The sequence below is a fragment of the Pelecanus crispus genome, chromosome 4, assembly GCF_030463565.1.
Source record: "Pelecanus crispus isolate bPelCri1 chromosome 4, bPelCri1.pri, whole genome shotgun sequence".
Classification (NCBI taxonomy): Eukaryota; Metazoa; Chordata; class Aves; order Pelecaniformes; family Pelecanidae; genus Pelecanus; species Pelecanus crispus.
The window spans coordinates 13,691,920-13,718,356 of record NC_134646.1 but is presented as its reverse complement, the minus strand read 5'-3'; the positions used below and the strand labels follow the sequence as shown (position 1 = coordinate 13,718,356).

The 26,437-nt window shown below is 41.6% G+C and overlaps 1 protein-coding gene across 1 annotated transcript in view; it reads left to right on the top strand.

Annotated features, from left to right (window-relative positions):
• The window catches only part of SLC7A11 (solute carrier family 7 member 11), a 59,002-nt gene that overhangs the window by 20,324 nt on the left and 12,241 nt on the right, over positions 1-26,437 (top strand). Inside the window, exon 6 of the mRNA XM_009482928.1 lies at positions 658-702. Coding sequence (XP_009481203.1) covers positions 658-702 — 45 coding nt within the window. The remainder of the gene's footprint in view (positions 1-657; positions 703-26,437) is intronic.

Here is a 26,437-nt window from a genome sequence, read left to right as displayed (position 1 = left end):
GTTCAGTGACCTTGAGGCTTACGGTTGCTTCGTATGCAGGGCTGTGCCCAGTGAGTAGTTCCTATGAGACGTAGCTGTCTCTTGCATGCTGCTGGAATGCGACCAGAGTGCAATCTGTACTGGAGGTGGAGGTTGTGCAAGAGCACACAGGTTTAGCAGCCTGGGTTTGTGATTGTATACGACACACTAGTGTCAAAATCCTGGTTTTAGGAGGTTTTTTGAGGCTTTGTTCATTTTTATTGTTAAGAAGTCCTTGCTGAGTACCCTGATGAGAATTTTTGCCAATATAACCTGAAATTGTAAAAGGCTACAGCTACAAATGGAAAATGAGGTTTGAGGGTGCATGTGCATTTGTGTAAGATTAGGGAAGCCATAATTTGCCTAGTATGCCGGGGGGGAAAAAAAATCATTTCATTCCACACAGACGTTATGTAGCTTTTGTCCTTTTTCAGCTTTGCTGTCTCTTCCGAGAATTCCCTTCTGGAGCGTGGAGATGAGGGAAGGTTAAATCTCACACTTTCCTTAACCCAAATGTGTGTCTGTAATGTCCACTATAATTAACAACAGTGCTTAACTAAAAGCATCTTCTTGATTCTTTGGGGAAGAAATACAGAATCAAAATTTACCAAGCCCTTATGTTTTATAACTCTTTCCTAGGTTTTACCTCAATTTTGTTACTGAAGAAGTGGAAAACCCTGAAAAGTATGTACCTAATGTTTTTCTTGACTTTTGAAAAATGGTCGTAAAATTTAAAATGCTGTAAAAGTAGTGATCTTCAGAAATTCTGCATGCTGGTCAAGTTGCTTGCTTTCCAGCAGATCTGGTATCTATTTGAATTGCAACTGCTTGAAGATTTGCTATTTTTGGCCTGTCGTGACCTTGTTATGTATTCTGCTTTTATGTGCACAGAAAGCAGAAAACTAAGTAGATCTCCAGGGTTCTGATTCTCCCCCTCAGGATACAAGTAACTACCAGTGGCTCCTTTCAGTGGAAGTTACTGGTATTCTGTCAGGGAAATCTTGCTCAAGAAACTTATCTGCTGCAATATTTGGCAGTTTTGCTATGTTTAAATATTAATCAAATACTTAGTTCTACTTGTTTTAGATGTCTCAGAGTTGCAGGATCTTGAATACACATAGCACAGCATCCGATCCAATTAAGCCTAACAGGGGATATTGGTGGGAGTCTGTTTCAAACCAGAGACGAATCCTCTCACAGCGTCTGTCTGTAAAATATGGAAAGAAAAGCTGTCCTGTTATGGAGAGTTTGATTTGGCAGATGTATTTTGGTAGATATGTTTTGGTACATGCAACCAGTAATGAAACAATATTGACCTTTCCTAAAAATTAAATAAAGTTGTCTTGTCAAATCAAATTATGTTCTTTGAGGAAATTAACAATTCACTTGATCAGAACTAATGAATAGATATAATTTTCTTAGGTTTTTAAAATAAGATACCTGGCTGGGTACCAAATAATTTACTGTTTAAAAAGACCCCTAGCACTGTACACTCAGAGAATAAAAAGCTACATATCTGAGACACATAAAAAAAGAAAAAAAAAAACCCCAAACCCCTAAACAGCCATCGGTGGGGAGCATGCAGAAGGTTTTTAGCTGGTTTCTTCAAAGTCTGAACCAAACCTGGTGCTGTTCAGAAAACAATTATAAAGAAATTGATGATAAAGTATGAGGATGGCAGAAAGACTGGCAGATGTCCATTGTTTCAGTGCCTTTGAGAGGTCTTGGGTGTTAATGGGCTCCTTAATGTGATCAGGATATGTATACTGAGGAATGTATGACTGGAAGCTGAAACCAGACAAATGCAAGTAGAAAATACAGCATTAATATTTAACAAGGTGCTTGACTAATCATTAGCACAGATACCTACGTAAAATCGGGTTTTTCATTAGTAGTCTTCAGTTCAGACAGAATACCTTTTTAGAAGCCATGCGTTAATAAAACACAAGTCATTTGGCTCGGTGGAGAGCCACTGGTTAATGCTTTCCAGGCCTGGGACACACAGGAACTCAGGCTAGATGATCTAGTAGCAAATCTAGGTTTAAATACCAAGGAGCTGTGTGCTGTATGAAGTCAGGGGAGGCAGATATTTAAAAAAATATTTTTTTACTTTTGAAAAATTGTTGCATGGCAGACTGACTTGAAAAGAAATGCCGATAGTAAATAAAGGAGCGAAATAATTCTGGTCCAAGACTTTGACTGCTTCAGGAAATTCTGGGGAGATGGGTTAGGAGCCAGAGTCTTGGTGATGTGATCAAAAGCATTTGCTAGAAGCCATATAATTTGTAAATTATCATGTGGTTACCATCAATACTGTGTGATGTCTTTAAACACGCACATGCCTACCACCCTTTGGGACTTTTCATACACTTATGTGCATCTGCAGTTCTCTTAACTGTATGGTGATTAACTGAAATTATTGGTAATTTTCATCACAGCTATTTTGGTTTATGTTGACTTTTTTTCTTGTTATCTTAGAGGAGTGCATATTTTTGAACATGTTGCCCTCTGCTGCCTAGGACAGAAAGGCATAGTTCCTCTTTTCTTCTTCTTTTTAAACACCCACACCCACTGAAGCATGTTATATCACAGCTAAGAAAAGCGCTGTGGGTTAGATTTGGGGGTTTTCTTCATTGCAGTTGGGATGTGAGGCAGGGAGACACTCTTTTCTGCCCCCATCTCGGGAGAGCTTCTCTGTTCTCCAGGTTACCCTTGAAGAGCAGCTGACATTAATTGTGCTGCTCGCGGGGATGCAGAACGGGGGGCAAGCCACATAGCCTGGTTGGTTTGGTGTATTCTAGGATGCCTCTGGAAAAACCAGCTCAGTGCTATATGTGCAGTGTTGTTGCAAAGCTGCTAAAGCTTCCCCTCGTCGCTCTTCTTTTTGGGGTTGCACTTTGAGAAGATGAGAAGGGAAGATGCTCAGTGTTTACAGCGGGGTGCCTGGGATCACAATCTCCACACACAGGTGCAAATATACAGCAGAAGAGACTGGGATTTTAAACACTGCTAAATAAGTGGCAGGTGATGGCAGGGCAAGTGGATTGCTACCTGCTGTGCTGATGGAGGCCTCTGCACCACCTGTAAATGGGGATTTTGGACTCAGTTAACCCGAAACAAGCAATTAAGTGAAACGGTTGGAATATTTTTTTTTTTTTTTATCCAGTTGCCACTGGTGAATGGCTCTGTTGGAAAGATGTTCTGCTGATCAGGGGCCTGCTCCACCACCGTTCCCAAAGATACAGGGCAAGGGAATGGTGCGGATTCATCCCAGGGGCAACTGTCCCAGTTCCCACCAAACTCAGTGCAGGTGTTAGGTGAGCCGCTAATCGTGCTGCTGTTGTAGGCATTTAATAGAACTCAACTGTCTTTTTCTTTTTTTTTTAACCTAAAATACTGTCTTTCCTTTCATTCTTGTTGTATGCCTTATATTAACGGTTGCACATAGTGCTGTGGAGGCGTTATGGTATTATGTTGCTGTTTTTAAAAGGGAAGAGAGAAGTATAGGCTTAAACTGCTTAGAGTCTGTAAGAGCTCCAGGTGTGCAATTTGTAATGTTTGTCCATGGTTAGGGATGCAAATTACTTACAGCGACAGAGGTGAGCACAGTGATGCCTTCTGCACTGTGCATGCCAAGGTAAATGTTTGTCCGAGAATCAGTCACAGTTGCGTATTTCCAGGTGTGCGGCAGCTCTTAAAGTAACTGACAGCTGGTGCTGAGATGAATGATCAGCACCGTCCCCGCATCAACCAGCCTGCCGCAAACTCGCGGTGAAGTGTAGCGAGAGAGTTGTGGGAGAGGATAGCACAGCTACAGCAGGGGGAGTGCACAAATGCTCTATCAGAGAGAGGACTTGCAGCGGAGCCGCCAAGGGCCCATGTTTGTGGAGACCTGGCTTTAAGCTCCTTTTTATGTGGTGAGTCCTGGACTCCCTCCCTGCTCTTGTGGTATTGTGGAGTGTGAGAGAGAGAGATGGGGCAGGGCCCTAGAATATATCCTGAAATGCACAGGCGGGTGGAAACATCTGCTTTTAGACATTAAAGTTTTCCAGATAGGGGTTGCTTTGTGTGCTGTGTGTGCGGCACCAGGAAAGCTTGCTGGAGTACAGCAAGTGGCACTGGAAATGTAGGAGAGAGGCAGGGGAAGGGGGAATGCTTGTGACCTTGCCCAGCTGAAAGCTGCCTTTGTGCTCCGGCGGAGTGGCTGTTTGTACAGGCAGAAGAGGGCTCCTGAAGGCTGTGGGAGTCTGTGTAGGTGCAGCAGTCTGCCCAGGCGCAATAAATTGCAGATTTAGGTCTATAAAGAGGATAAATACTATGGGCCTGAGGCACTGAGATACCTAGGCAATATGAAATCCTAGATGGAGAGAGCTGACACAGAGACAGTGGAAATGAGCCAAGTGGAGAGGAAGCGCCCTTTAAACTACAGGAGGAAAAATGGAAAGAGGAAGAAAAAATCTGAAAGAGAATGCCATTACTTTTTGAACAGATTTTTGGAAGTAGTGCTGAATTCTCACTTTGGAAATGTCACAGTCCCTTCTTTTGTGTAAGAAAAAGGACATTATTATAACCCCAGTTATCGTAAAATGTAAAAGTAGCTGTTTCTGTCTCCTGCTAAACCCTCTTTTGATGTCTCATTTTTAAGCCTGGACTCATTTCTTTATTCTTCTTTGTTAAAGTGCTTCCCTCATGCAGCATTAGTAGGACCTGAAGCAACATGAAGTTGATGTTTGTTTTACAAGGAGCCGTGGTTGTGGTGTTCAGCTGCTTTAACGTACAATTTTTTTTTAAAAGAGCCTGCAATAATTTTATTATCAAGAATATGTGGAACAACGCTGAAGTGTAACAGTAAATTTCTTTTACTTTTGAAAATTACGCTTTGCATACGTGTGCTGGGTCAATAGCGATTGCTGTTTGAAATGAAATATCTGAATAATCCTTGAAGCAGAGTTTCACTAAAATAACCTCATGCAGCCACGTCATGTGCAGCTTTGATCTTTTTGATTTTCTTACATTATAAGGATCAACCCTACTCAAACTGAGGTCATAATGTATTGTCTAAATAATAAGTGAATGGAGGAACAGCCGGGTCTCTGAGAGAGAATTTGTCACCTGAAAATTGACAGGAGCCGTGTTGCCTGGAGCAGTAAATTTAGAGGACTGGAAATCAAGCATGTTGAACTTTCAAACTCATTTCTTATACATAGTCTTTGAGCTCATCTGTATTCTTGAGCATCCACTCTGTACTCTCAAGAAACAGACCGAGCTTTTTCAATCAAGACCCTAAAAGCAGCTTGTGCCTGAACGGCACTTGCCTCCTCCCTTCCCAGGCAGAGCAGAGTCCGGGATCAGCACTCTAGTTTGTTAGGAATTTTGACGGACTCCAGATGAGAAAATAACACAGGAGTGTTTTTACATTACAGCAATGTCTTCAGAGCCTCATCAACGTCAAGGCCAGATTGTGTCAGATGCTGGCCAAAGAGATTCCTGCTGGAAAAAAAATGATGGTCTACGTCCTCAGTATAAGCAGATGATGAGTCCGAATGCTTCACGTTACAAAGATTAGGCTCTTGTTGGAAGGAAAAAAAAAATATTATTTCACTGTAAGGGAAGGGCAACTAAGACTTGAACTCCTTAATGACTTCAAGGAAGTCTGTGATCAAGTGGGCAACTAGAAGTAGTGATTCACAGTCCTCCTTTAACTCAAAATCATAGTATTTCTTTGGCAGTGTAAGGTTTTGTTAGCATTGCAGAACTTAGGAAATATTTTTCCTTTAGTGGCATTCAATTTCATTTGTATAAAATAATAGGAGATTTTTAAAGGACGTGGATACTGAAAATATTTTACGGCAAAAAGTTAGATTCTGTTGCAGTTGCAGTTAAGTATAGCTGCTATTTGGCATAATCCTTTCTTCCTTTTTTTTTTTTTTTAACTTCCCTTATTGGGCCATTTCATTTGCAAATATTCCATTTCTGTTTGTAAAATAACATTGGTCCAGCCAGGCAATCTATCATTGTTTAAAAAGTTACACTGTGCAAAGAACATATTATTGAGATGTATAGTGTTTATAAGCCTGGTCTCAGATTGATAAATCATGTCTTGTGCTGTTGAAAAGCCAAGAAATGAATTGCTTTGCTATGACCTTGGGGTCTGAGATTAGTCAGTTTGTCTATTAGATTTTTCCAGTGTTCTTCTCACTTCATTTATTCCTTCTTTTCTAAGGAACAGAGAAGCAGTAGATGTATAGCAAGTCACCAAGGCTTGATGTCATCAGACATTTTGTAAAATCAGGATATCAAAATGTTTGATATAATCTGTTTTTATATTGGGTTTAAATAATGCGAGTGTCATGTCTAATTAATGTAATATGTACCACCCATTTATATTAATTAATGTTTAAAGTCACACTGTGCATCTATGAGGACTGAGTGAGGGAAATGTGGTATTAGAGGTTTTTTTCAGGGTGTCTAAGCATCATAGAGTTGCAGATAGATGGGAGGGGAATGGTGGCTAATACACTAAAACTTTTCCAGCTCCCCGTTTTTTTGTAGCCATCTGATTTTGACACTTCATGTTAGGATGCACCCCCCACCCCCTACTTCCAAAAATCAACCGGAAACTTGAATTGCACTGTTGCTCGCTACCAGCCTAGGCCCTGACTAGTTATTCCTAGTAATTGTACCAATGAAGTATATTTTTAATGTTAATTCAGAGGATGCAAGCTTTTGCCATTTCTGCCTCTCTGCTTCTTTGTTCATTTTTGTTATTTTTATAATTTAATGACAAGCTCTACTCTGAAGAGGAATATTAGTATTGATATTGATTATCTTAGGCACCAGAAAATGAATTAAGTCAGAAGTTTATCTCCCTGCAGCTATGCTGTCTATCATTTCAGACGCACCTCATCTCTGCTTTTTATTCAGGAAAGACAGGCAATGTAGTTGAAGCACTGAACTGGGACTCAGGAGAACTGGCTCAGGCACAAACTTGCTGTGAAAATGGAGGGTGGGTTACTTGTCCTTTTCTTCTCCTATTTCCCTCATTTCTCTTCTCGCCTTCTTTTCTCTATCCTCCTTATGGAGTGGGAGGTGTCACCTCCTGGCTTGATTTTTGGAGTATTTATGTCCTTGCAAGGTCTAGAGTAAGCCATGGGCTACAGGGAACCAAAAAAAGTTTATTTGGATTTAAAAATCTAAGTGCCTACTTGAACTGAAGGCTTTAGCAGATGTATTAAACCCTGGGTGTGGCTTCTGTGGGTCCCAGTCCCATAAATGCTCATATGGTATCAGTAGAACAAGGAAGCCTGTGTAGGTCGCTATGTGAGTAACTAGTACCTGGGGGTGTTCCCCATGGGGCTGCAACCTTATTTTTAAATAAACTTTGGACAAACCTTTCTCACAAAGTAGCTGGGCATAAGAATAGTTCCTTCCTTTTAAGTCTGACACTGGATGCAGGTATCCTCCCTATATATAAGCAGAATAGCTTTGGTACCTGGAATTTGAAATCTTTCTTGCGTTATTGTGTTCCACTTACTCATAAAAGATACATTAAACTCCAATTCTTTTTCTTCATGTCAGGCTGCAGTGCCAAACATTCAGTACAGTAATTATAGGATTACATTGTGATATTTTATCGGAAGATAATCAAAAGAGACAAATGCTAATCTTTCAAATATTTTGCGAAGCCCATTTGTTCATGTGAATTCATCAGATTACCTTAAAGGGAAAGTCAGGTCAGTTAAGTGAACATTTGCATTGTTTCTTCAATATAGTATTTGTGTCTTGGGTTATTTTTCTATTTGAATACCTAGTCTCTGTCATAGAATGAGGATGTTCTAATTATCCTCCCCCCAGCTATTTTTATGTGTCACTTCAATAGAAATCTTATTCTTTCTAAATTTTACTGTATCTAACAGTATAACAGGCTACCTAAATTCCCTCAGTTAGCTGCTAAGCATTTCGGAAGATGAGGTGTCCAAACACTGGTGAATCCAACATCACTTTCCACAGTTTAACTGTGCCCTGTGTGAGGGATAAAATGATAGATTCACAATCATGTCTTCAGAACTATAAAATCCTTTAATGGGGAGCTGAATCTGCCAAATAAAGAAAACAAATTAATTTACTAGATCAAATATACTTAAACAAAACCAAGCATGGGTTTTGCTATTTGTAACTTGTTTGAAAAAAGCATTTAGTTGAGAATGTAATTCAGTAGTATTTGTGTGTGTTTTTCTCCCTTTCAAATGCAATTACTAGCCCATGGGAATGCTGGCTCACCAGCATGAAACTGTTCTTGATAAAACAAGCTTTCCTTTACTTTTGCTCTCTCACTAACCTTATTAACTACTTACTGCTTGTATGCCTCACATCATCAACACATTCATTATAGTTTTTTTATAAATGACTGGTAATTCATTTTCGAAACTAAGTATTTCAGCCTTGGATGCATATTTGTGACGGGTTCAGGTGTCTGAAATCTCAGTATAGGCACTAACTTTTTGCACTTCAAGAATTTTTTTTTTTTTTTTTTTTTAATTAAAGGATGCTGCTGCTTCTCTTGCTGCAGGCTGGAAATTCTTTTATGAGTGGGATCCAAATATTCTGAGTTGCTTTGCTCTTATTGATAATCTTTTTTTTCACTAAAGCTCCTAGTTTGGGAGACTTTAATTGTCCTATAGTTTGGTGCACAGAGGTTTCCCTAACTGTGTCACTTGAAGACCATGGGTGCAAGACCAGGCTGAGAATTGCTTGACAAAATATTATGTGGGAGGCAATGCAGGTATTAGCTGTGACATGATATGCTTCATAAATACAACTTGCCAGTAGGAAGGAGTAATTATTACTTAATTTTGCACCTGATCTCAGCTAATTTTTGGTGATAGTTTGAGGCAGCTTGCATTTGAAACGAATTACAAAGCCGGGGTGGGGGGGGGCAGGGAGAAGTATTGAAAATGCAATACTCTTTGGCCAGCTATGATCTCAGCTTAGACATAGTAGTATTGCAGTCAGATTTTCTTGCAGTGCTTCTTAATTCCTAATAGGGATGCAAGTAAATCAATAAGGAATAATAAGCTTTTATAAAATGCCATCAGACTTCCTTCAGGACATACTGCTTTTGCTGCTGGACTGTCCTGCATGTCAGTGAGTGGAACTTTTAGAGTCACAAGTAAAAGGATCTTGAAGGAAAAGTCCATGCTGGAGCAGCAGATGCTGTGGCAGGTTCAGCTGAGTTCTGGCTGCAGCTTCTTCTCTCTCCCCTCTCCATCCCACACCCCAGGAGACGCGCTGTGAGTGCCATAACCTTGACAATCTGTTGGTTCTGCAGAGGATGGGTGCAATTAAGCAAGCCACATGTGAGACGTGCAAATCTTTCAAGGGCTGGAACTTGGTTGTGTGCCATACTTGGGGCCTGGCTGTGGTAGGATTTGGTGAGGGTCACTGAATCCACAAAATATTTCCAACCAGCTGGAATGAACAAGGGAAACTGTGATTCGAACCATGTTAGCAGCTTGAGTTAAAACAGGGGAAAGGTCAGGATGGAATTGAAATTGGTAACCCAAATTAAAATCCAAGTAGTTGGGTTTGTGGTTTGGTGGTTTGTTTTTTTTTTTTTTTTTTTTTTTAAATTCAATTACGTTGAACTAGATTTTTTGGATTTGATACTGTGGATTACCCCATGGTCTTACAGCACACTTTCTTTGGGCCTGCAATTTTCGAGAGTTCCAGCACACTAGCTACCATATATGATATCTCATAATTAATTGAGGATGCAGATTCAGTCCTTTGGTTCTCATTTTCCCCATTCTAGGCTGTTGAACACAAATTCCTCCTACCACCCTGAGTGTCCCTTGCCCCACAGGTGCAGCGGGTCCTCCTCAACAGCAGTGCTGTGTCATGAGAGAGAGGAAACAGAGAGCACAGCTGGAAAACATGGTATGCCATGCAGTTTGAGCCTGGAGTGATCCAGATGTACGGAGAAAGACACTCTGCAAACCCGAGTCCCCTGCCTTGTCTTTGACACACACACTTTGTGTCTGAGCAGTGCTTTGAATTCACCAGAGCAATATATGCAGACAGCAGAGGGGTTGGGAAGATGACTCACTGCATGAATTCACCTGTCATCTGGGATAGGGATCACAGAGAGCAAAGGCTTCAGCAGCAGGGATAACAAAAAGGTTGCAGATTTCTTTGGGCACCGCTCCTCTTCCTTACCTCTGCAGACAGTCGGAGGTAGCTGCTGCGTGTGCGTGCTGCTTTCCAGAGCTTGCATATTTTCCTTACGCATTTAGTTAGGGACCAACCTAATGGATACTATCGCAATCTATGATGCTCAGGAGTGTGTACGTGACACACATTCAACATACGTTGTTACTTCTTTTTCCCTTTCTCTTGTGCAGTTTCTTTTTTCCCCCCCACCACCCCAAGTTTTTTGGTGCTTATATCAGTGCCGAGTCCTGTAGTGCAATTCCACAGCACAAGACAGATGATCATCGGGTGCAGTTTTCAGGCACCAGTATCTTTGTCATTGGCAGCTGCTTTCTAAACACCAATTTAGCATTTGAATTGGTTCAGCTGACTTCCACTCTTTCTGCCTACTACTTCCACTTTATTATCTATTTTAATGTAAGAAAAAAAAAAAAGTGATGTTCTGTTTAGAAATTGACTGTACTGAAGAGCTACCTGTCACAGGGTTTAAACTGATATGCCAGTCAATATGTGTAAATTAGAAAAGAGACTGATGTAATCTATAGTGTCTGTAAAGGTTTCAAAGATGTACCTTGATCATTAATTAAGACAATAAGGATGACTCATAAAATTACAGCTGAGGAGACTAATAATTCACTATCGAATGAAGAAAAGCAAGGTCACTTGTATAATTACCTGTTCCAACATTTACATTCCTTGTATAAAATGCTCCCACTCACACAAAAGTCAAGCTGGTGGCCATGGAAATATTTAGGACTAGGAAAGGCAGATTTCCTACCTAAACTTTGAGGGAATACTGAGAAAAAAAAAAAGTGTAGCTGTCCTTTTCTATCTATTTGTTCTGTTTGATTTTTGTAGTATGATTTATTATTTCATACAGTCAAAGTTAACTTATAGCATATGCCTGGCATGGGTGTTTAAGGAAGAGTGAACAGAAAAATAGAACAACAAAAATGAATGCTGTAGATGCAAGGTTAGATCAGTGTTGCTGTGCTGTTTTTTAGCTGTGGAAACGTGTGTTGAAATTAATAGTGCTCCCACTACTCTTTCCTCCTAATTGTCTGATATAGGATCTGATTCCAATTCCTTTTATGTCTCAAGAATGTAATAAAGATGTTAACACAGAAATCAGGAAGGTAGTCAGCTACCTGAAAAATCAAAGATATTCAGCAAACATAGCTGGAGGATGGGAGGAAAAAGAGAGGGGAAAAGATAAATTGCAAAGGCAGAGGCCGTAATACCACCCTGATACATGCCAGGACATGGGGTTAGTAGTGGTTCTGTTGCTGTGCGTGCTGTTAGGAGGGAGGAGGGTGAGGCAGGGTGGGGGAGCAGGCTGCCTGCCTGATGGTGTCCCCGCTAAGACAGCATCTACATTAAGGCAATACTTCAGAAGCCATTGCTTTGATATGTTTGTTTCTGTTTACGGGTACTCTGGTTTAAGATAAAAGGCCCAACTTGAAATGAAAATGACTGAACAAAATCTCTCAGAATTCTGGAAACGCTCAAAACTTCTTGAAGATGTCTTGTAGTTCTGAAAATGCATCCGTCGGGCAGGCTCCCGCTGAAGGCGAGGTGTCTGCTGGAGGGGAGAGGTTCCTGCGGGATGACTGGTGGGATGAGTGGGCGAGCAGGTGCGTGGGCTGTCGTGATGCATAGCCTTGTTTTTTCTGATCCAAGAGTAGTGGAGAAAGGGCCTCCGGGCTAATCTCTTCTGCAGGGGATGAGAATATTTCAACATTTTGCTTTTTACAAGTGGCTGCCTTTGTCAATTTAATGCTGATGATGTAAGGTGTCGTGTGTGGGTACAGGTGAAGCTATTGCGGTGGAGCGTACACAGAAGAGGCAAACACCTACACGGAAGCGGACGCTTAAGAGGCAAACCCTCGGCCAGGATTCTCATCCTTTGCCAAGCCCATGGCACCTCTTTTGAGGAAATAAATTTCAGGGAACTCAGCTGGAGCTTCTTGCCCTCTCTCCTCCTCCACAGCGGCGGCGGTGTCTCCCCGGGGTGCCGAGCACCCTGCAGGTTTGTGGGAGCTGGCTGGCTGTCAGGGAGAGTCTGGCAGCACCCCTGGCACTCAGTTTCACAGAGCTTTGGTGGCTCTGAGGCGTACGGGTGCAATAAGCCTATGTGCTGGCTTCAGCTGGGGGTGGTGGCCACCCCGGCTGTCTCTGCGGCGGCCATTTCGTTTGCCTTGCGCGGCGTCACATTGCTGCGGAGCGGGTCGCTCCGTTCCAGCCCGTGTGGCTCCGTGTGCTTGCTGATGTGGCAATCTGCTGAGTGCAAGGTGTGTTTGCTTTCCTTGATTTTTTTTTTCCCCCTTTTTTTTGTTTGTTTATATGAATCATTGTTACTATGAATCAGCCCTGCTAAGGAAGTAAAACAAACATTTATTCACAGTCTCCCCAGGTAGTTGGCAAAATCCTAATCTGCTTTACCAGCAGGCTCACGCAATGTAACAACAAAACAATGTAACCACAAAACAATGTAACCTTCGAAGTTTCCACTGACTTGGCATTTTCCTTCATTTTCACCACCTGAAATACATGCGAGACTATTTTAACATCTATTTTTCTTGCAGTGAGGGACATAGCAGTACCTGTACGGAAGGGTGACGTTATCCTTTTTATGGGAACCCCGAGCTGCTCAGCAGAATATTCATTGCAGGACTAAAAATCTCTTGCATGACTGATGTACTGCTGAAGGTCCAGAGCTGTAAAACGTACTGTATTTTACTGGGGAGATCATGGGTCTCTCAGGGCTGAGCTAGCTCTTGGCCACCGTGAAGGTCCCAGGCTCTCAGACATTTTAATTCTTTTTCAGTGTTCATAAGCAGGTGGCCTGACTGAATTTACTGGAAAAGAGGAGAGACAGCAGGGCAGTAGTGGTAGATAGAAAAGTGAGTAAACTCACCAGATCAGGTATAACCAGATGAGGGGAGGAAGAAAAAAAAAAAAAAAATTGCCCAAGTAGGGATCAGATAAAGCTGTAGTTATACACTTACAACGTCAGCCACTTCACTGAGTCCTTCGTGCCAAACATACCGGGCCAAACCAGCAAACATTTTGTCTATGTAAGAAATACTGGCTTGAGAAGCAGTTTTTCATTTAAGTATGATGTATTGCCTCTTTGTATGCTGACGCAATGCCCAGAACCCCTGATTGCACTTGGCTGATGACGGCTCTCAGACTGTGCTTTGGGCTAACAGCTGGGCAAGGTGACGAAGTGAGAGGTGGTTCAGAGCCTGCCTTTGGATGCAGAGCACAGTCACTGCAGCTCCCCCACCGCCTCCACGTCGACCACCGGGGGCCCTGTGGGGCCTGTACTCTTTGGGAAAGAAAGCACACATGGTTTATACAACTTGTGGCGTTGATGCTGCTCTGCAGTGTAGGCAAACCTCTCTCGGGTTTTCCCCTTTCCACTTTAAAACAGGAGCATGGTTTCCTCTGACGCCGGTGCTTTTATTTCCTTATTTACCAATGGCATTAGCTGGGTGGGGGGTTGGCGCTTCTGAGCACTTGCCTTAATGTTTTGGTCTGAGATTTAAATCTGAGTTTCAGATAGCACTGAAATCCCACTGTAAAAGAAATTCCCACACCCGCTACCTAGGGGTAGTTACATATGGCAGAGACTGCTAGTTAAATTCACAGTGTGATGTTCTGATCTGTACTGCGGTGCATCCTTTCCTGGCTGCAGAAGAGGATGAGCCTCTTTGTGCCCCTTTTGTTTCCTTTTCCCTTTAATGCTGAGCCTCAGAAATGACGAAGTGCAGAGTGTTAAGCCAGTGTTAGGTGAGCACGGTGTTATACCAGAAGCTGTAGCAACATCTTGCCTGCCACTAACAGTAACCTTTTATTAGAGCACCATCCAAAACTTCTATAGGCTGATGTTGGCAACTAACTGACAGAGAAAGTGAAATAGCATTTTTTACTGGTATAAAATACAAAATGGGAGAATAAAACACAAATAAAGGAATGGACTACTAAAATTTAAAGGGCAGTATGTTCTTTATTGTACTCATGTACACCAGATCAGAGTTTTACAACTGCACAGTTATTAACACGTGCCATGTCATCAAAAGTACTTATCCTTTAGGACAGCATGGTCAAAATATCAATAACAATGGGCACAAGAAAAGATTCACTACTTGGTTCACCTAGCAGAATAACTTACTCTGACACAGTCTTTTTGGATGAGACATTCAATGGGGTTGTCTTATTTGATTGTTCAGCTTTAACAAGTAGTGAAATTACTGACTTGTATTTAAGATATGTAATAGTCATATCATGACAATTTGGCTTTGCGAACCTTTCCTGTAGATAAGCATATCCCTTTCTGTGTGATTGCAGAATTTCCATCAGAGGAGGCTGTAGGTTCTTCCTAGCCAGTGAGTGTTCAGATTCCTAGTCCCCCGAACACCCCTTCCCTACACAGTAGCTGTTTTATGGGTGTGCTTATGGGTTTACTGATGTTCTGGAAGCAGGTCACTCACTTTGTACCTTATACTTTGATATTTGGCTGTGAGTGCATTGGAATTTTAAATACACAGTGACAGTGATATTTTATTTAAGAAAATAATGTTGTTAACTAACAACCCATAAGGGTTTTCAGTCATTTAAATTACAGTGCAGCCTATATCCATGAACTGTAAACTACGAGGATTTATATAAGATTATAATGGCTCCAGAGGAGCTGTGAAGTGAATAATCTGCGTTTTACAAGTTGCACTGCTGTGGTCTATTATGTCAGTTCTCATTCACTCGTAACACTTGTTGTTGAGCAAGTACTGTTATTTGCATCTTCACCTTGTCATTATGTTTTGTTCATTGCAAAAAAAATGGACTATATAATAACAGTATTTAATTTTTTGAAGTATGATGGAATGAAATGTCCCTTAGAAGAGTAGTTTTGATATCATCATTTGAAAAGTTCTAACAGCAATGGAGAGACCTCCTCCATAGATCATGAGAATGGATAGACGATAGGAGCAGTCTAGTCTGACAAGAGGTTTAACTTCTGTGGGGGGTTATTTTAGAGAAAAGAAGAATTAGATTCGTCTTACAGTGAAGGAATGACAGGCACTTCTATTTTTTCATATTTGTTTATTACAGGAAAAAAACAGCTGCTAAGCCAAACCAGATAAAAGTAAAGATTTATTTGCAAAGAGCATAGAAGACCATGAAATTCCTTTTCCTTGGGCAACACTTCATTAGAAGATGAGCTTCTTGTGGGTCTGAGGACAAAATATTTCTATAAAGGTGAAGAAGAAGCAGAATCACTTTAGGATGCCTGCTTGGTGCTTGCGAAGGCCATGAGGAGAGTCTTTTTCTTAGTTGCAGGCCATCTGGGCATGTTGACTGTTGTCAGAGTCAGGATGCTCTCCTAGAGGAACTACTGTGGAGCATAATGAATTACTTATTTTCTCTGCTCCTAAGAAAATAATTTCCCCCACAGTGGCCCAAATCCTGCCATCTGCTTTGTGCTTATTTTGGTTACTGAAACAAGCCTTGCAAGCACTTTTGCTAAACTAACACATAAATTTGTGCTGTTCCACAGAGCTGGTGTTTTCTCTAGGCTTACTTTGAGGTGCAGATGTCAGGGAGCTGGTACTGGACAGTGTGCTATGGAATGCCAGAATGTGTAGAGCTTTTTGATGGCACAAGTACATGGTTTTTAATAGGTTGATTTTGAGTCAGAATAAGAGCCAGTGCAGTAAGCTTGGTATAAGCCATCATTATCACTTTCATTTTAAGATTTTAGCGTGGAAGAGGAGCGCATCATTGACAGAGGGTACACTGAACAGCGTGCAATTACAAAGACGAGTCAGCCTTAAAATCCTAAGTCTCATTGACTGTACTGTCCAAGATCATTGAAAAAGATTAATAATTCTGGCTATTTCATGCCACTATCCAAACTGGAAGGAACTTGATTTGTAGAAGGGTTTCAGTACTAGCTCTCTAAGGGTTATGTTTAAGATTTCTCATCTTGGACATAGAAAAGGGAAAATTCAGCCTTACTGGTTATTTTGAAAATTTTGTATATTTCTCTTCATGACATCAGTTCATCACTTCTTTTTTTAAAAAAAAAGTTCTTCTCCTATGCCTATGATTGTAGTTCAAGTATTACGAAGTTTTAGCAAGAGAGGATTTCAGCTTACTCATATTTCCTTTCTCAAAGCACTGAAGGTAATAAAATAGAAAAAGTTGATATTCCTATTTGAACTCCATTCAAGCACCTCCAGTTACTGCATACTACAAAAGCATATTTCAGCTCACACTTGGAGTTTTCTCGATTTCTCTTCTGTGTCAGAACTTAGTAATTTCTTATGGAGTTATTTCAGTGTGCTATATGGGCTGTCCCACATCTGTAGCCAGTCTGCTAGGCTGTCCTTAGCAAGAGTCTCATTTCCTTGCTTTCTGCAGAGAAAACTATTTATCTGCCAGACAGCCCTCTTCATGGCAGTGCAGTATTGTTAAGACATCTCCTTTTAATTTCATTTAAACCCTTTCATATCTTTTAAAATGCTAATGCTTCGAGATACCCGCAGTTACCATTTTTCTCATTTTGAATTCCTTCAGAAGAAGGGCCTCTTTTGGTAAATGATATTTCAGTTTCCATGGTGTTTCTTATTACAAGTAGCTGCTCTTTTCATCACCGAATGGTGTAATTTTCATTCATGCCGAAACATCAATGGTAACATACAGCAGCAAATTGTTCCTTTATGATCCTTGGCATTGTGGAAACTCTCCTGCTCAAAATTAAATGTCAAGAAATTTAACAAGTGGGAAAAATCTGGCTCCTTTTATGCACACACACACACAGAGACACGCTCCTCCCTCCATCCCTCTATGCACCTAAGCATTTGTCTTCCCTTGTTACCATAAGGAGTCATTAATATGCTACCAGCGATGCTTCCTAAAAAGTTCAGCTGCAGGGCCGAGGGGGCGGCGTTCCTTCCTGTACCCTCCGCCAGAGCCAAGCGAGGTGTTTTGTATTCAGGCTGTTTGTTCCCAGGCTCTGAACTTGAGCAGCTCATTTTGGGAATGATAGTAGCCTCGCCAGCCTGCTCCCTTGCATTACTCAAAGTGTCGCTTTGCCATTTGCCATGCCATAAATCAGAAAAATATGTCCTCAGTATAGACAGTAGAAATACATACAGATCAAGGCAGAGCTCTGCTTCCACCCCTACCCTGCTGCCTGCAAATGCTCAGGTACCTGCGGTAATATGGGAAGGGTGCTGTGACTGACAGCACGGTTTTTAGTGGGATTCCTTTTGTAACCGCTGTAATCTCTTTCCCTGGCCATGACATTATTGTTATGTGGTAGTTGCTGTCTGCTGGCTTAGGTTTCCTAGCTATGAGGCCTGATGTGCTCATTTCCCACCTCAGGTTCCCTTGTCGATACTGCTAAATACTCCCCCCAACTACTGCCAGTGCTCTGCCGACTGCTGTCTTTGTGCTTCGTGGGAAAGCGGCCGTGCAGGATGGCAGCTCTGCCTGCTCGTAAGTCTGCAGGGAACTTCAGGAGACTCCGTCTTTCCTACCAAAAGTGACTCTGCCTGGGGAAAGTAGTCCCTGTTCATAAATCAGGTGTTCAGGGAATTAATAATTTCAAATTCCCAGGAGAGCCTCCTGTAATAAATAAAACTACTTTTAATATGCAATTACATCACACCCTTCTTTTTTACATTTACTTGAAGTCTGGCAGCGAGGCATTTGTCTGTGTGGAGCAGCTAAGAGGAAATTAGACCCGCAGTCCCATGCTAGATAAGGCAACTCAGAGGAAGTGCTTTGAATTGCACCTCTGCCCCTCTCCCCTTCATTTCCATACATGAGCTTGGGGCAGGCAGGTGTTTTGTTTTTACAACCCCATGTCAGGTTTGTGGTTATAGCTTCCTTGCCTCCAAGGAAGCACGGTGATTTACTATTGCTTCTCGCCATAATCTATGCTACTGGCAGTGCTGTAAGCACTTCCAGCAAATAGGCCTCAGAAGAAAATAAAATGCTGGAGCTTGTGAAAGAGCAGAGGTGCTCTCTTCATCTCCTGGTTGAGCAGGAGCTAGGCAATAAAAGTCAAATCTGAGTTTTTGTGTCTCTGGTGGAAAAGGTCACAAACTTCCTAGAGTACGTGAATGTTTCCCATAAATGAAATAAAGGGAGGATGTCAAAATGGTGGTGAGGTAGAAGCATGGAAGTCATTCATCAAACATAGGAGTGACGATATATTTGTATTTGAATCCTCTAAATTTAGACTATGCTGCTTTTTAAAAGGCAAGCTTTTGTGAAAGAGAGTGGCAGACACTTTTAATTACAGGTCCAACCTAAACCACACCTTAATTGCAATACCCTAGATAAGTGAGCATCTTCATCTAAGCGTCTTCACTGTCATTTTAGGTTCTGAAATGCTAATTGCAGATCCTTTGCTAGAGACCCTGCTCAGCTGCTGCCCACATTTCCAGGCACCTGACTCTTCTCCAGTTAGGCCTCCCAGGCTCTCTGAGGACAAGCATGCCTGAGTTTCCAGGCAAGCCCAGCTCCATGCAGGGGTGGGTAGGCCTGACTATTACAACGGGAAAGAAAAGCCGGCTTAGGTACTTGGGACCTTTAGGTCCTCAGGGGGGATGTGACTTGGGGTCAAGTTACAGTGCAAAACAAAAGCCAGGTCTGATCATACATACGCCTCTCGGAAAGAGTCATAAACTTCGTGCAATAAGTTTGCATATGGGGTAATGTGAAGATGTTGGATACTGGCCCTTGATAGACATAGGGAAATGGTTTATCAAAGAGTTGACTGAGAAGTCACAGGGGATGATTTATATCTTATGCTTCAAGAGTGGGTTCAATTTCTTATTTAAAGAGATTTTTTTAAAATGTAAGCCTCCATTTTTACTTGCATTTCATATTATTTCAGCAGCTCTGTGTGCAGCCTTTTGTGCTTGCTTTCTGGCTCCTAACAGTGCTCATGTGCTTGCTGTACAAGAAACATGCATGGCTAAGCAGAGACAGTGTGACGAATATTTAGAGTTGTAACCTCAAAAGTCCTTTGCGGATTTCACTGTCATCTTTAATATCTGCTGTGTGGGCTTAGTTTTCTTTGGGAGTGCCAGGAATGCTATCCACTCTATGCAAAAAGATTCAGAATCCTGCTTGAACATGAGAGGTCTCTCTAGCTGGTAGTCCAGGTTTCAGAGGAATCCATTCTGCTCTTCAAGGAAAGGTGTTTCACAAAAGGCATTGGCTTGACAAGTTAGGGCTTGGGCCGTGATGTAAATGAATACGGCACTCTGGTGAGATCTGGCTTGCCAAACTGAGTCGGTACACGGCGTGACCACAGCGAGGTTCAAATATCTATTAAAATAAAGCAAATTGCCTCGCAAGTGTAACAATTATCCTCAGTCTCTCCAGAGCTGTTGACAGATCTGCCTCTCCTTGGGACATTAGCTGGGAGGGTTTGCCTAGAAGGAGTTGTTATGGAGAGCGGTGTTACCCTGTGCAATTAGTACCTTTCTAGGTCGTAAGTTTTAGCCAAGAGAGTATTTATGTTAATTCACTTTTTAGGAAAGCCTGCTGGAAAGGGTATTGAAAACATCTGAGAAGTTAATAAAATCTACTGCCCTTCCCAGCACGCTTGTAACGCAGTTTGACCCTTCAAAGGCAGTTGGTCATAGAAGACCCCTTTTATGAACTGTAACCAATTATAATCCAAACCAGTGAAGTCAAACACCAGGAAGAAAGCAAGTAATTAGGTGCAGCAGAAGCTCTTTTCTTCTCTTGCTAGGTGATAGAAAGCAAAAGGTTTTTAAATGCAGACTGTGGCCTGATTCTTCACTCTATTATCCCAGTGTCATGCTGTTGTGTTTCTGCAGATGTCAGAGGTACAGAACCAAGGCATCAAAATGGAGAAGGGAGTCCTTTAACGCTCGCTCCAGCAGTAACATCCGTGGAGCATGTGGTGGCGTAAATGAGGGCGCAGCTTAATAGCTAGTCTTTCCTTTTTTTCATTTCTCCCCTGGAAAATCACAATCAAAAGAAGATGAAGAGAAGTCACATAGTTTAATAACGTCTGAGCTGCAAGCCCACAAACAGCAGCTCCGGTCTGGAACATAAGGCTGGAACATATTGGGAGGCAGTGAAGGGGGGAGAAGCAGTGATCTGCTGAGGAGAACCTTCGCTACAATAAACAAAATAATAATAGCTTGTTGCTAAAGTCAGTCATTGCTGAGACCTGTATTAGCATTTGCAAATATGTGGATTCAAGAGGTGCTGTGATGATTCCCATCCCTTTTGTATCTCTATTCCTGGCTTTGATTCTGTCCTGGGAGGTGGCCTCCTTTTAAGCTTTGCATCCCCTTTTTTCTCCTAACAGATGGGTGAGATTGTAATTTTTTCACATGTTGACATGGTGAGAACCATTTGATCCCTTCAGTGCAACAGGCTGTCTTGTAGGCTGCTTTTCGTGTGAAAAACATGTATCAGAGATAAGTAAGTTTATATCAAAACATACTGCTTTGCTGTCCAGGGTTCGGGATTGCCACAGCTCACAGCATGACTACCCGCAAATGGTGAGCGATATGGGGCTGGGCTCTGGAATGCGGCACTTACTAAGCCAAGCCTATATGTCTTCTGGTCTTGCACTGAAGTCCTGGGAATATTAAATCACAAAGGCTCTCTTGCTGCTTTCTGTATTGTATTTCGTTATTTTTTCCAGTGTCAGGTTATTTGGATAAATTTGCACTCGTGACTACTTCTGCCAAGCTTTGGCCCTATGGACAGTGCAATGGATGATTAGATTTTTTTAAGAGTGCCAAAATCTGGAAACAGTTCATTTGGAAAATTGCTTAACAGCTTGCAAATGGTGAATCAATTATTACACAAGGGAACTTTTGAAAAGGATCTTGAAATTCCTGCGGTGGTAAATTTTCAACTAAAGAAATATAGCATATATAGGATCATGGTCACGAAAAGTAAGCAAATCCTTGCCTGGAATACACGTGAAGGAATTAGGACTTTTCCTCTTTCCTATTTTTTTTTTTTTTTTTAATTTAAATGTAACAGAAAGTATCTTTCACAGTTTCCATAGCACAGTAAAGATGTGGTTTATCTCACCTAACTTTACCAGTAATTAATTGATTTGTTTAGATCTTCTTATTTATGTTTCCCAGCTGGGTCCCACTGGCGCAGCTTTTTCCAGGACAGTCAACTCAGACTGAGCATTTGCAAAACCTGGCTTTGAAATGGACACAAATGACTTTGGCACAGCCTCTAAAAAACAAAGTACAATGTGAACTCAGCTGACTCGGTGGGGCATATTTGACTCTGTGCTTGTTGTTTCATAGAAAGAACAGCCCACAATGGTCACAGCTCTCAGTGCTCACTGTTTGTTGTTATAAAAGTTGTCATTAAGCTGGGATATGAGCTGTAGACTTCTGGGAATGTTCTTTGGCTGATTTATTGACATTGTTCTTCTTATCCCCAGGTTCTTACTCTGGCTTTCTTTTTCCCTTTTTTCCTCCTCCCCACCCCCCCAAGTCTGCTCTGTGTTTTTTCTCTCAGAAATGTTTGTAGGAGGTAGTGCAGTACCAGAGCAGATTATCAGAAGATCTATGATTCTGCAACACCGAAGGTCAAATCCAAAGCCCAGTGGATATCCTGATTAACTGAACCCTGTGCCCTGGCTCCGGGGCCCTTTACAGGCTCTAGAAGGAGGAAATTTGCTTCTAAGCTGTATACAGCATAGCTTGGCAATGTATTTCAGCCCTGTATAGCCACAGGGTGGACTAGCTGTACTATGCTTTATTATGCTGAATTTCTCTGTGATGGTAGACTCCTTGGTGACTTTTTTCTGGGAAGTGTAAGGTAGATGTGCTCTTTGTTTAAGCTGTTGTGCTTCTTCATTACAATTTCTTTGTATATAGGGCAGAAGGGGAAGATTTGGCTTCAAATAGTAGCTAGGGATGGGTAAATCTTAAAATGCGTGGAGATTCAATTCTATTTTCATCAACATTCGGATGCTTAGAAGCTACCCTAATTGTCTCTCACCTGATTTTGTAAAGACTTTTTAATTATATTGTCAATATTTTCCTGATTCATGTTTCCTCAGGTGCTGGGTTTTTTTTTCCCTTTTGATACTGTTTTTCTTCAAAGTTCTGGGAGAATGGATTAATATTGCAAATGACTTTGCTGGCAGCAGCTTCCCCTTCTACCCAAGGAGCAGCCTGCTTGAATATTGTCTTGGCAGTAATGTACAAGACACTTCCATATCATCATATAGGTTTGGGGCTAATGTCAGTACCTGAAGGTCTACTCAGCAAAACAGCTGATTTGAAAATAGTTTTTCTTGATTTTGAAATCTGTTGAGATTTCACTCTGAGACAAAATGCAAAAGAAAAGCACTGCACTACAGTAACCAGTAGCCACTTCAATGCAAGTTCAAGTCCTGGGCCTGCTTTAAGCAAATAAAATATTGTGTCTGAGCACACACAATGCTATGGTTTTTAAGCCATTGGCCATTCTGAGGTCTTTACCAGTTGGACAAGATTTCTGTCTGGTTCTGAGATTTCTTTTTTTCTAAGAAATATCATACTGAAATGGTCAAGTTTCCTGTCAGAAGTTTTACCTTCAGTGAATCAAAGGCTTAAAGTGAAAAATATTTTTTTTCTTGAGTTTTCTCACTCCCTCTAGTCCAAAACTCTCAGCTAGCCGTGTGACAGTTGTGAATTTGCATTATATCAGAAGCATGGCTTATTGGCGTGCTAACGCACTGTGTTGTGTTTGATTCATAGGATGCAGAAGTGAAAAGGTGAAATCTGCATCAATAGAGGCAATTTAACAGAGAATAGAACTTAGGTATGATTTTTCCTGATTTGCAGAGAAGATTTGGAAGTCTAGGAGAATATCTAAAATACAAGAAGATTGGTACAGCGATCCTCCAAGGAAAGGAGGTAATCTTTAATGCTAATGGCATTACAGTTTTTATTCCAGTGCAGCAACTGTAGTTCATAGCAGAGAGTTTGATAATGGTATCCTGTTGCAAATTGGGAACTGCCTTTTAAATTGGATGGATAGAAAAGACATGATTAAAGCTCTCACTTAGTGGTTTTACATGTGGTTCGTACCTGTCTGTGCTTTCAGGTGATTTGAGGACCAAGCATAAATCTGAACTGAGCTGTCAGAATGAACCATACTGTATTACTTATTCCTGAAATCTTGAAACCGGCTTTTCATTTTTGTCTAAATCTGTCACTGAAAGCAGTGCCTAATAAGCAGCACTCGGAGGGGCTGTGTGTGAATGTATGGCAGCCCTCTGAAGGCCTGCTCCTGCCGGGAGACAAAAGGAGGTGCAACCTGAGCGCTCGCTTCGCTTAGATGATGACGACTCAGGAATTTAGAAGTCACATCATCCCTTGTGCTGCTCCAGGCGTGAGTTATGATCTGCTGGCTTTTTAATGAATAGTGCTTGCTGACTAGTTCTGGCTTGTTTTTTTGCATTTTATTCTTCTCCTGAGGTTTTTGTTGTTGTTGTTGTTGGTATTACTATCCAAGGGGGTTAGTGCTCTTCAGCATAATAAGGCAGGACCCACAGTGCTAAGAAAACGGTTGTGTTTGGAAGCATGACTTTTTTTTCCCCTTAGTTTTGAACTGCCATTTTTAAAGGAAATTAGACTGGGATGTAAATTAGAAGTGAATACAGTAAGTGGGTGTTTGGTAAGAGTTAGAGTAGACAAAGATAATTTGTTAATTTTAACAATGTGGTTTCAGTCATTCAAATGGTATTTGTGGAAAATAGTACAAATTTGCTGTCTTTGGCTGGAAACATTTCTTCAAGGTTGGAATAAAGTGCTGATTTATCCAATAGCTTGGTGGTTGAAGCATTCATCTGTGATGCAGAAGATATAATTAAAATCTCTGCTCTGAGAGGCTTTGAAACCATATATCCCTACCTTGAATCAGACGCTAAGTGGATTGAATTCAATTTACACCCAGGTCAGGTAAGAAGCTTAAACGAACTGGTTGCAAAATATCCGGCAACTGACCTCAAAAATATTTTTTGCACAGACATATTATCAACATGCAGTCCAGCTTCTTCACCTAAGACCGTGTGCGTGAGGTAGCAGTGGGTTAATGCAGTGCCATTGTGTCTACCCAGATTTGGTGCTGCAATGCGGCATGATCCTCTTAGCTACCTCTGTTCTGGGTTAGTGACAGTATTTGACACCATGGTTTCCAAGGTGGGCAAGATGTGCAACAGCAATACTCCCCCGCTTTATTTATTTATTTAGTCTCAGTTTAGACCTTCTTTTCAGCTCTATACAGGCATAGCAGTATCAAGGATTTATTTGAGAAATAAGGACCAGTTATGAAGAGGATCCTTAAATTCTGAACCAGCTGTGTTTCTTTGAGAAAAGAAAAAAAAAAAAACCCACACCACAGAAAATGATGAATCTTTGTGTTGATTTTCAAAACACCTTTTTCCTTTGAGGTAATTGCAATAGTCCTTTAGGTCTACACTTGTGGTCTCTTCTGGGACACCAGGATTCCTCATTCTGTCTCTCCTTTCTCCCAACTGAAGGAGTGACCTTCTGTTGTGGTTTAACCCGGCAGGCAGCTAAACACCACACAGCTGTTCGCTCACTCTCCCCCTCCCCAGTGGGATGGGGGAGAGAATCAGAAAAAAAAAAAAAAAGTAGTAAAATTCATGGTTTGAGATAAAGACAGTTTAATAGGACAGAAAAGGAAGGGAAAATAATAATAATATACAAAACAAGTGATGCACAATTGCTCACCATCCGCTGACTGATACCCAGCCCGTGCCCGAGCAGCGATCGCTGTCCCCTGGCCAACTTCCCCCAGTTCCTATACTGAGCATGACATCATATGGTATGGAATAGCCCTCTGGCCAGTTGGGGTCAGCTGGCCTGGCTGTGCCCTCTCCCAGCTTCTTGTGCACCTGGCAGAGCATGGGAAGCTGAAAAGTCCTTGACTAGGATAAACACTACTTAACTAAAACATCAGTGTGTTATCAACATTATTCTCATACTAAATCCAAAACACAGAACTATGCCAGCTACTAGGAAGAAAATTAACTCTATCCAAGCTGAAACCACGACACCTTCACAACAAAGTTCTCTAAAGGTGGCAACCTTTGCGTCTCTTCAATGGTAATCTTAATAGAGACAGCTGGAGGGAAGCGGCCATGACATAGGAGCTCTCAGCTCTCCTCAGAGGGAGCGTACATACTGCATCTTTCCAATTTCAACTCTTGGCCTTGGAATTAAAGGACCAAGTATTGGTTTCAGATCTGAGTCTCTTTGGTGTGAAACAGGTATCAATGATATCAAGCAATGATATCAAGTGGAAAGAGACTAGAGTAACACTTGAAGCATCTGGGTTTTGTTCCTAGTTGGAACATCTGCCTGCAGGGTGGCTTCGGACAAATTCGCTGTTCCTGTTCTTTAAAATAGAAATAATTCTGCCTTTCTGCTTTGCTGACCGGGAGGACATGCTGTATAAAAGCTTGGCATTATTATTTATTTGTGTGTTATTGTTCTGTCTTTTAGCTAAGATGTCAGGGGTTTTGTACTGTTCAGAACTATTTGTGCTGTGCTAAGAGTACAGATTTGTGCTGGACCTATTTCTGTGTCATATTCTGCCCTCGTGTATCCCTGAATAGTGAGTGAGATAATTGGGATACAGTAAGGTGTGCGAGGGAAGAATTGCACAGAGGAGGAGAGGGCAGAATTTCCCATGGTAGACATTTTGGCATCCAGGGGAAGATGTTGAACCGCCTCCAGGTGGGCAGTCATTGAGTGCCAGTAGGTATGTTGGAGATGCCACTGTGATTGCTCTCCTGGCAGGCAGAGAGTTGAATCACCTGCATCTGTCACCTGCCTTATTGCTGGTTCAAGCACTCATACCTGCCGCCTTCCTATTGGGCTCAGCTTTAAAGTCAATATGGGTAGGCAGCTCAAATGGCCCACACTTCTCACATGGGAAGCATGGGGGTCACAACTTCTTGGCATCCCCAAAGGACTCCTCCCTCAAATGGTTTCTCACCTCTTCATTATAAAGCTCTTTCCTTTGTCTAGATGGTTTTGTTTAGATGTGTTATTTTTTACTGGTAGTTTCTAATTATGATATTTCAGGATCACCAAATGTGCATTCACCATCATTAGTGGCTTCTTCTCATGTTATTTGTTTCATGTTCAGG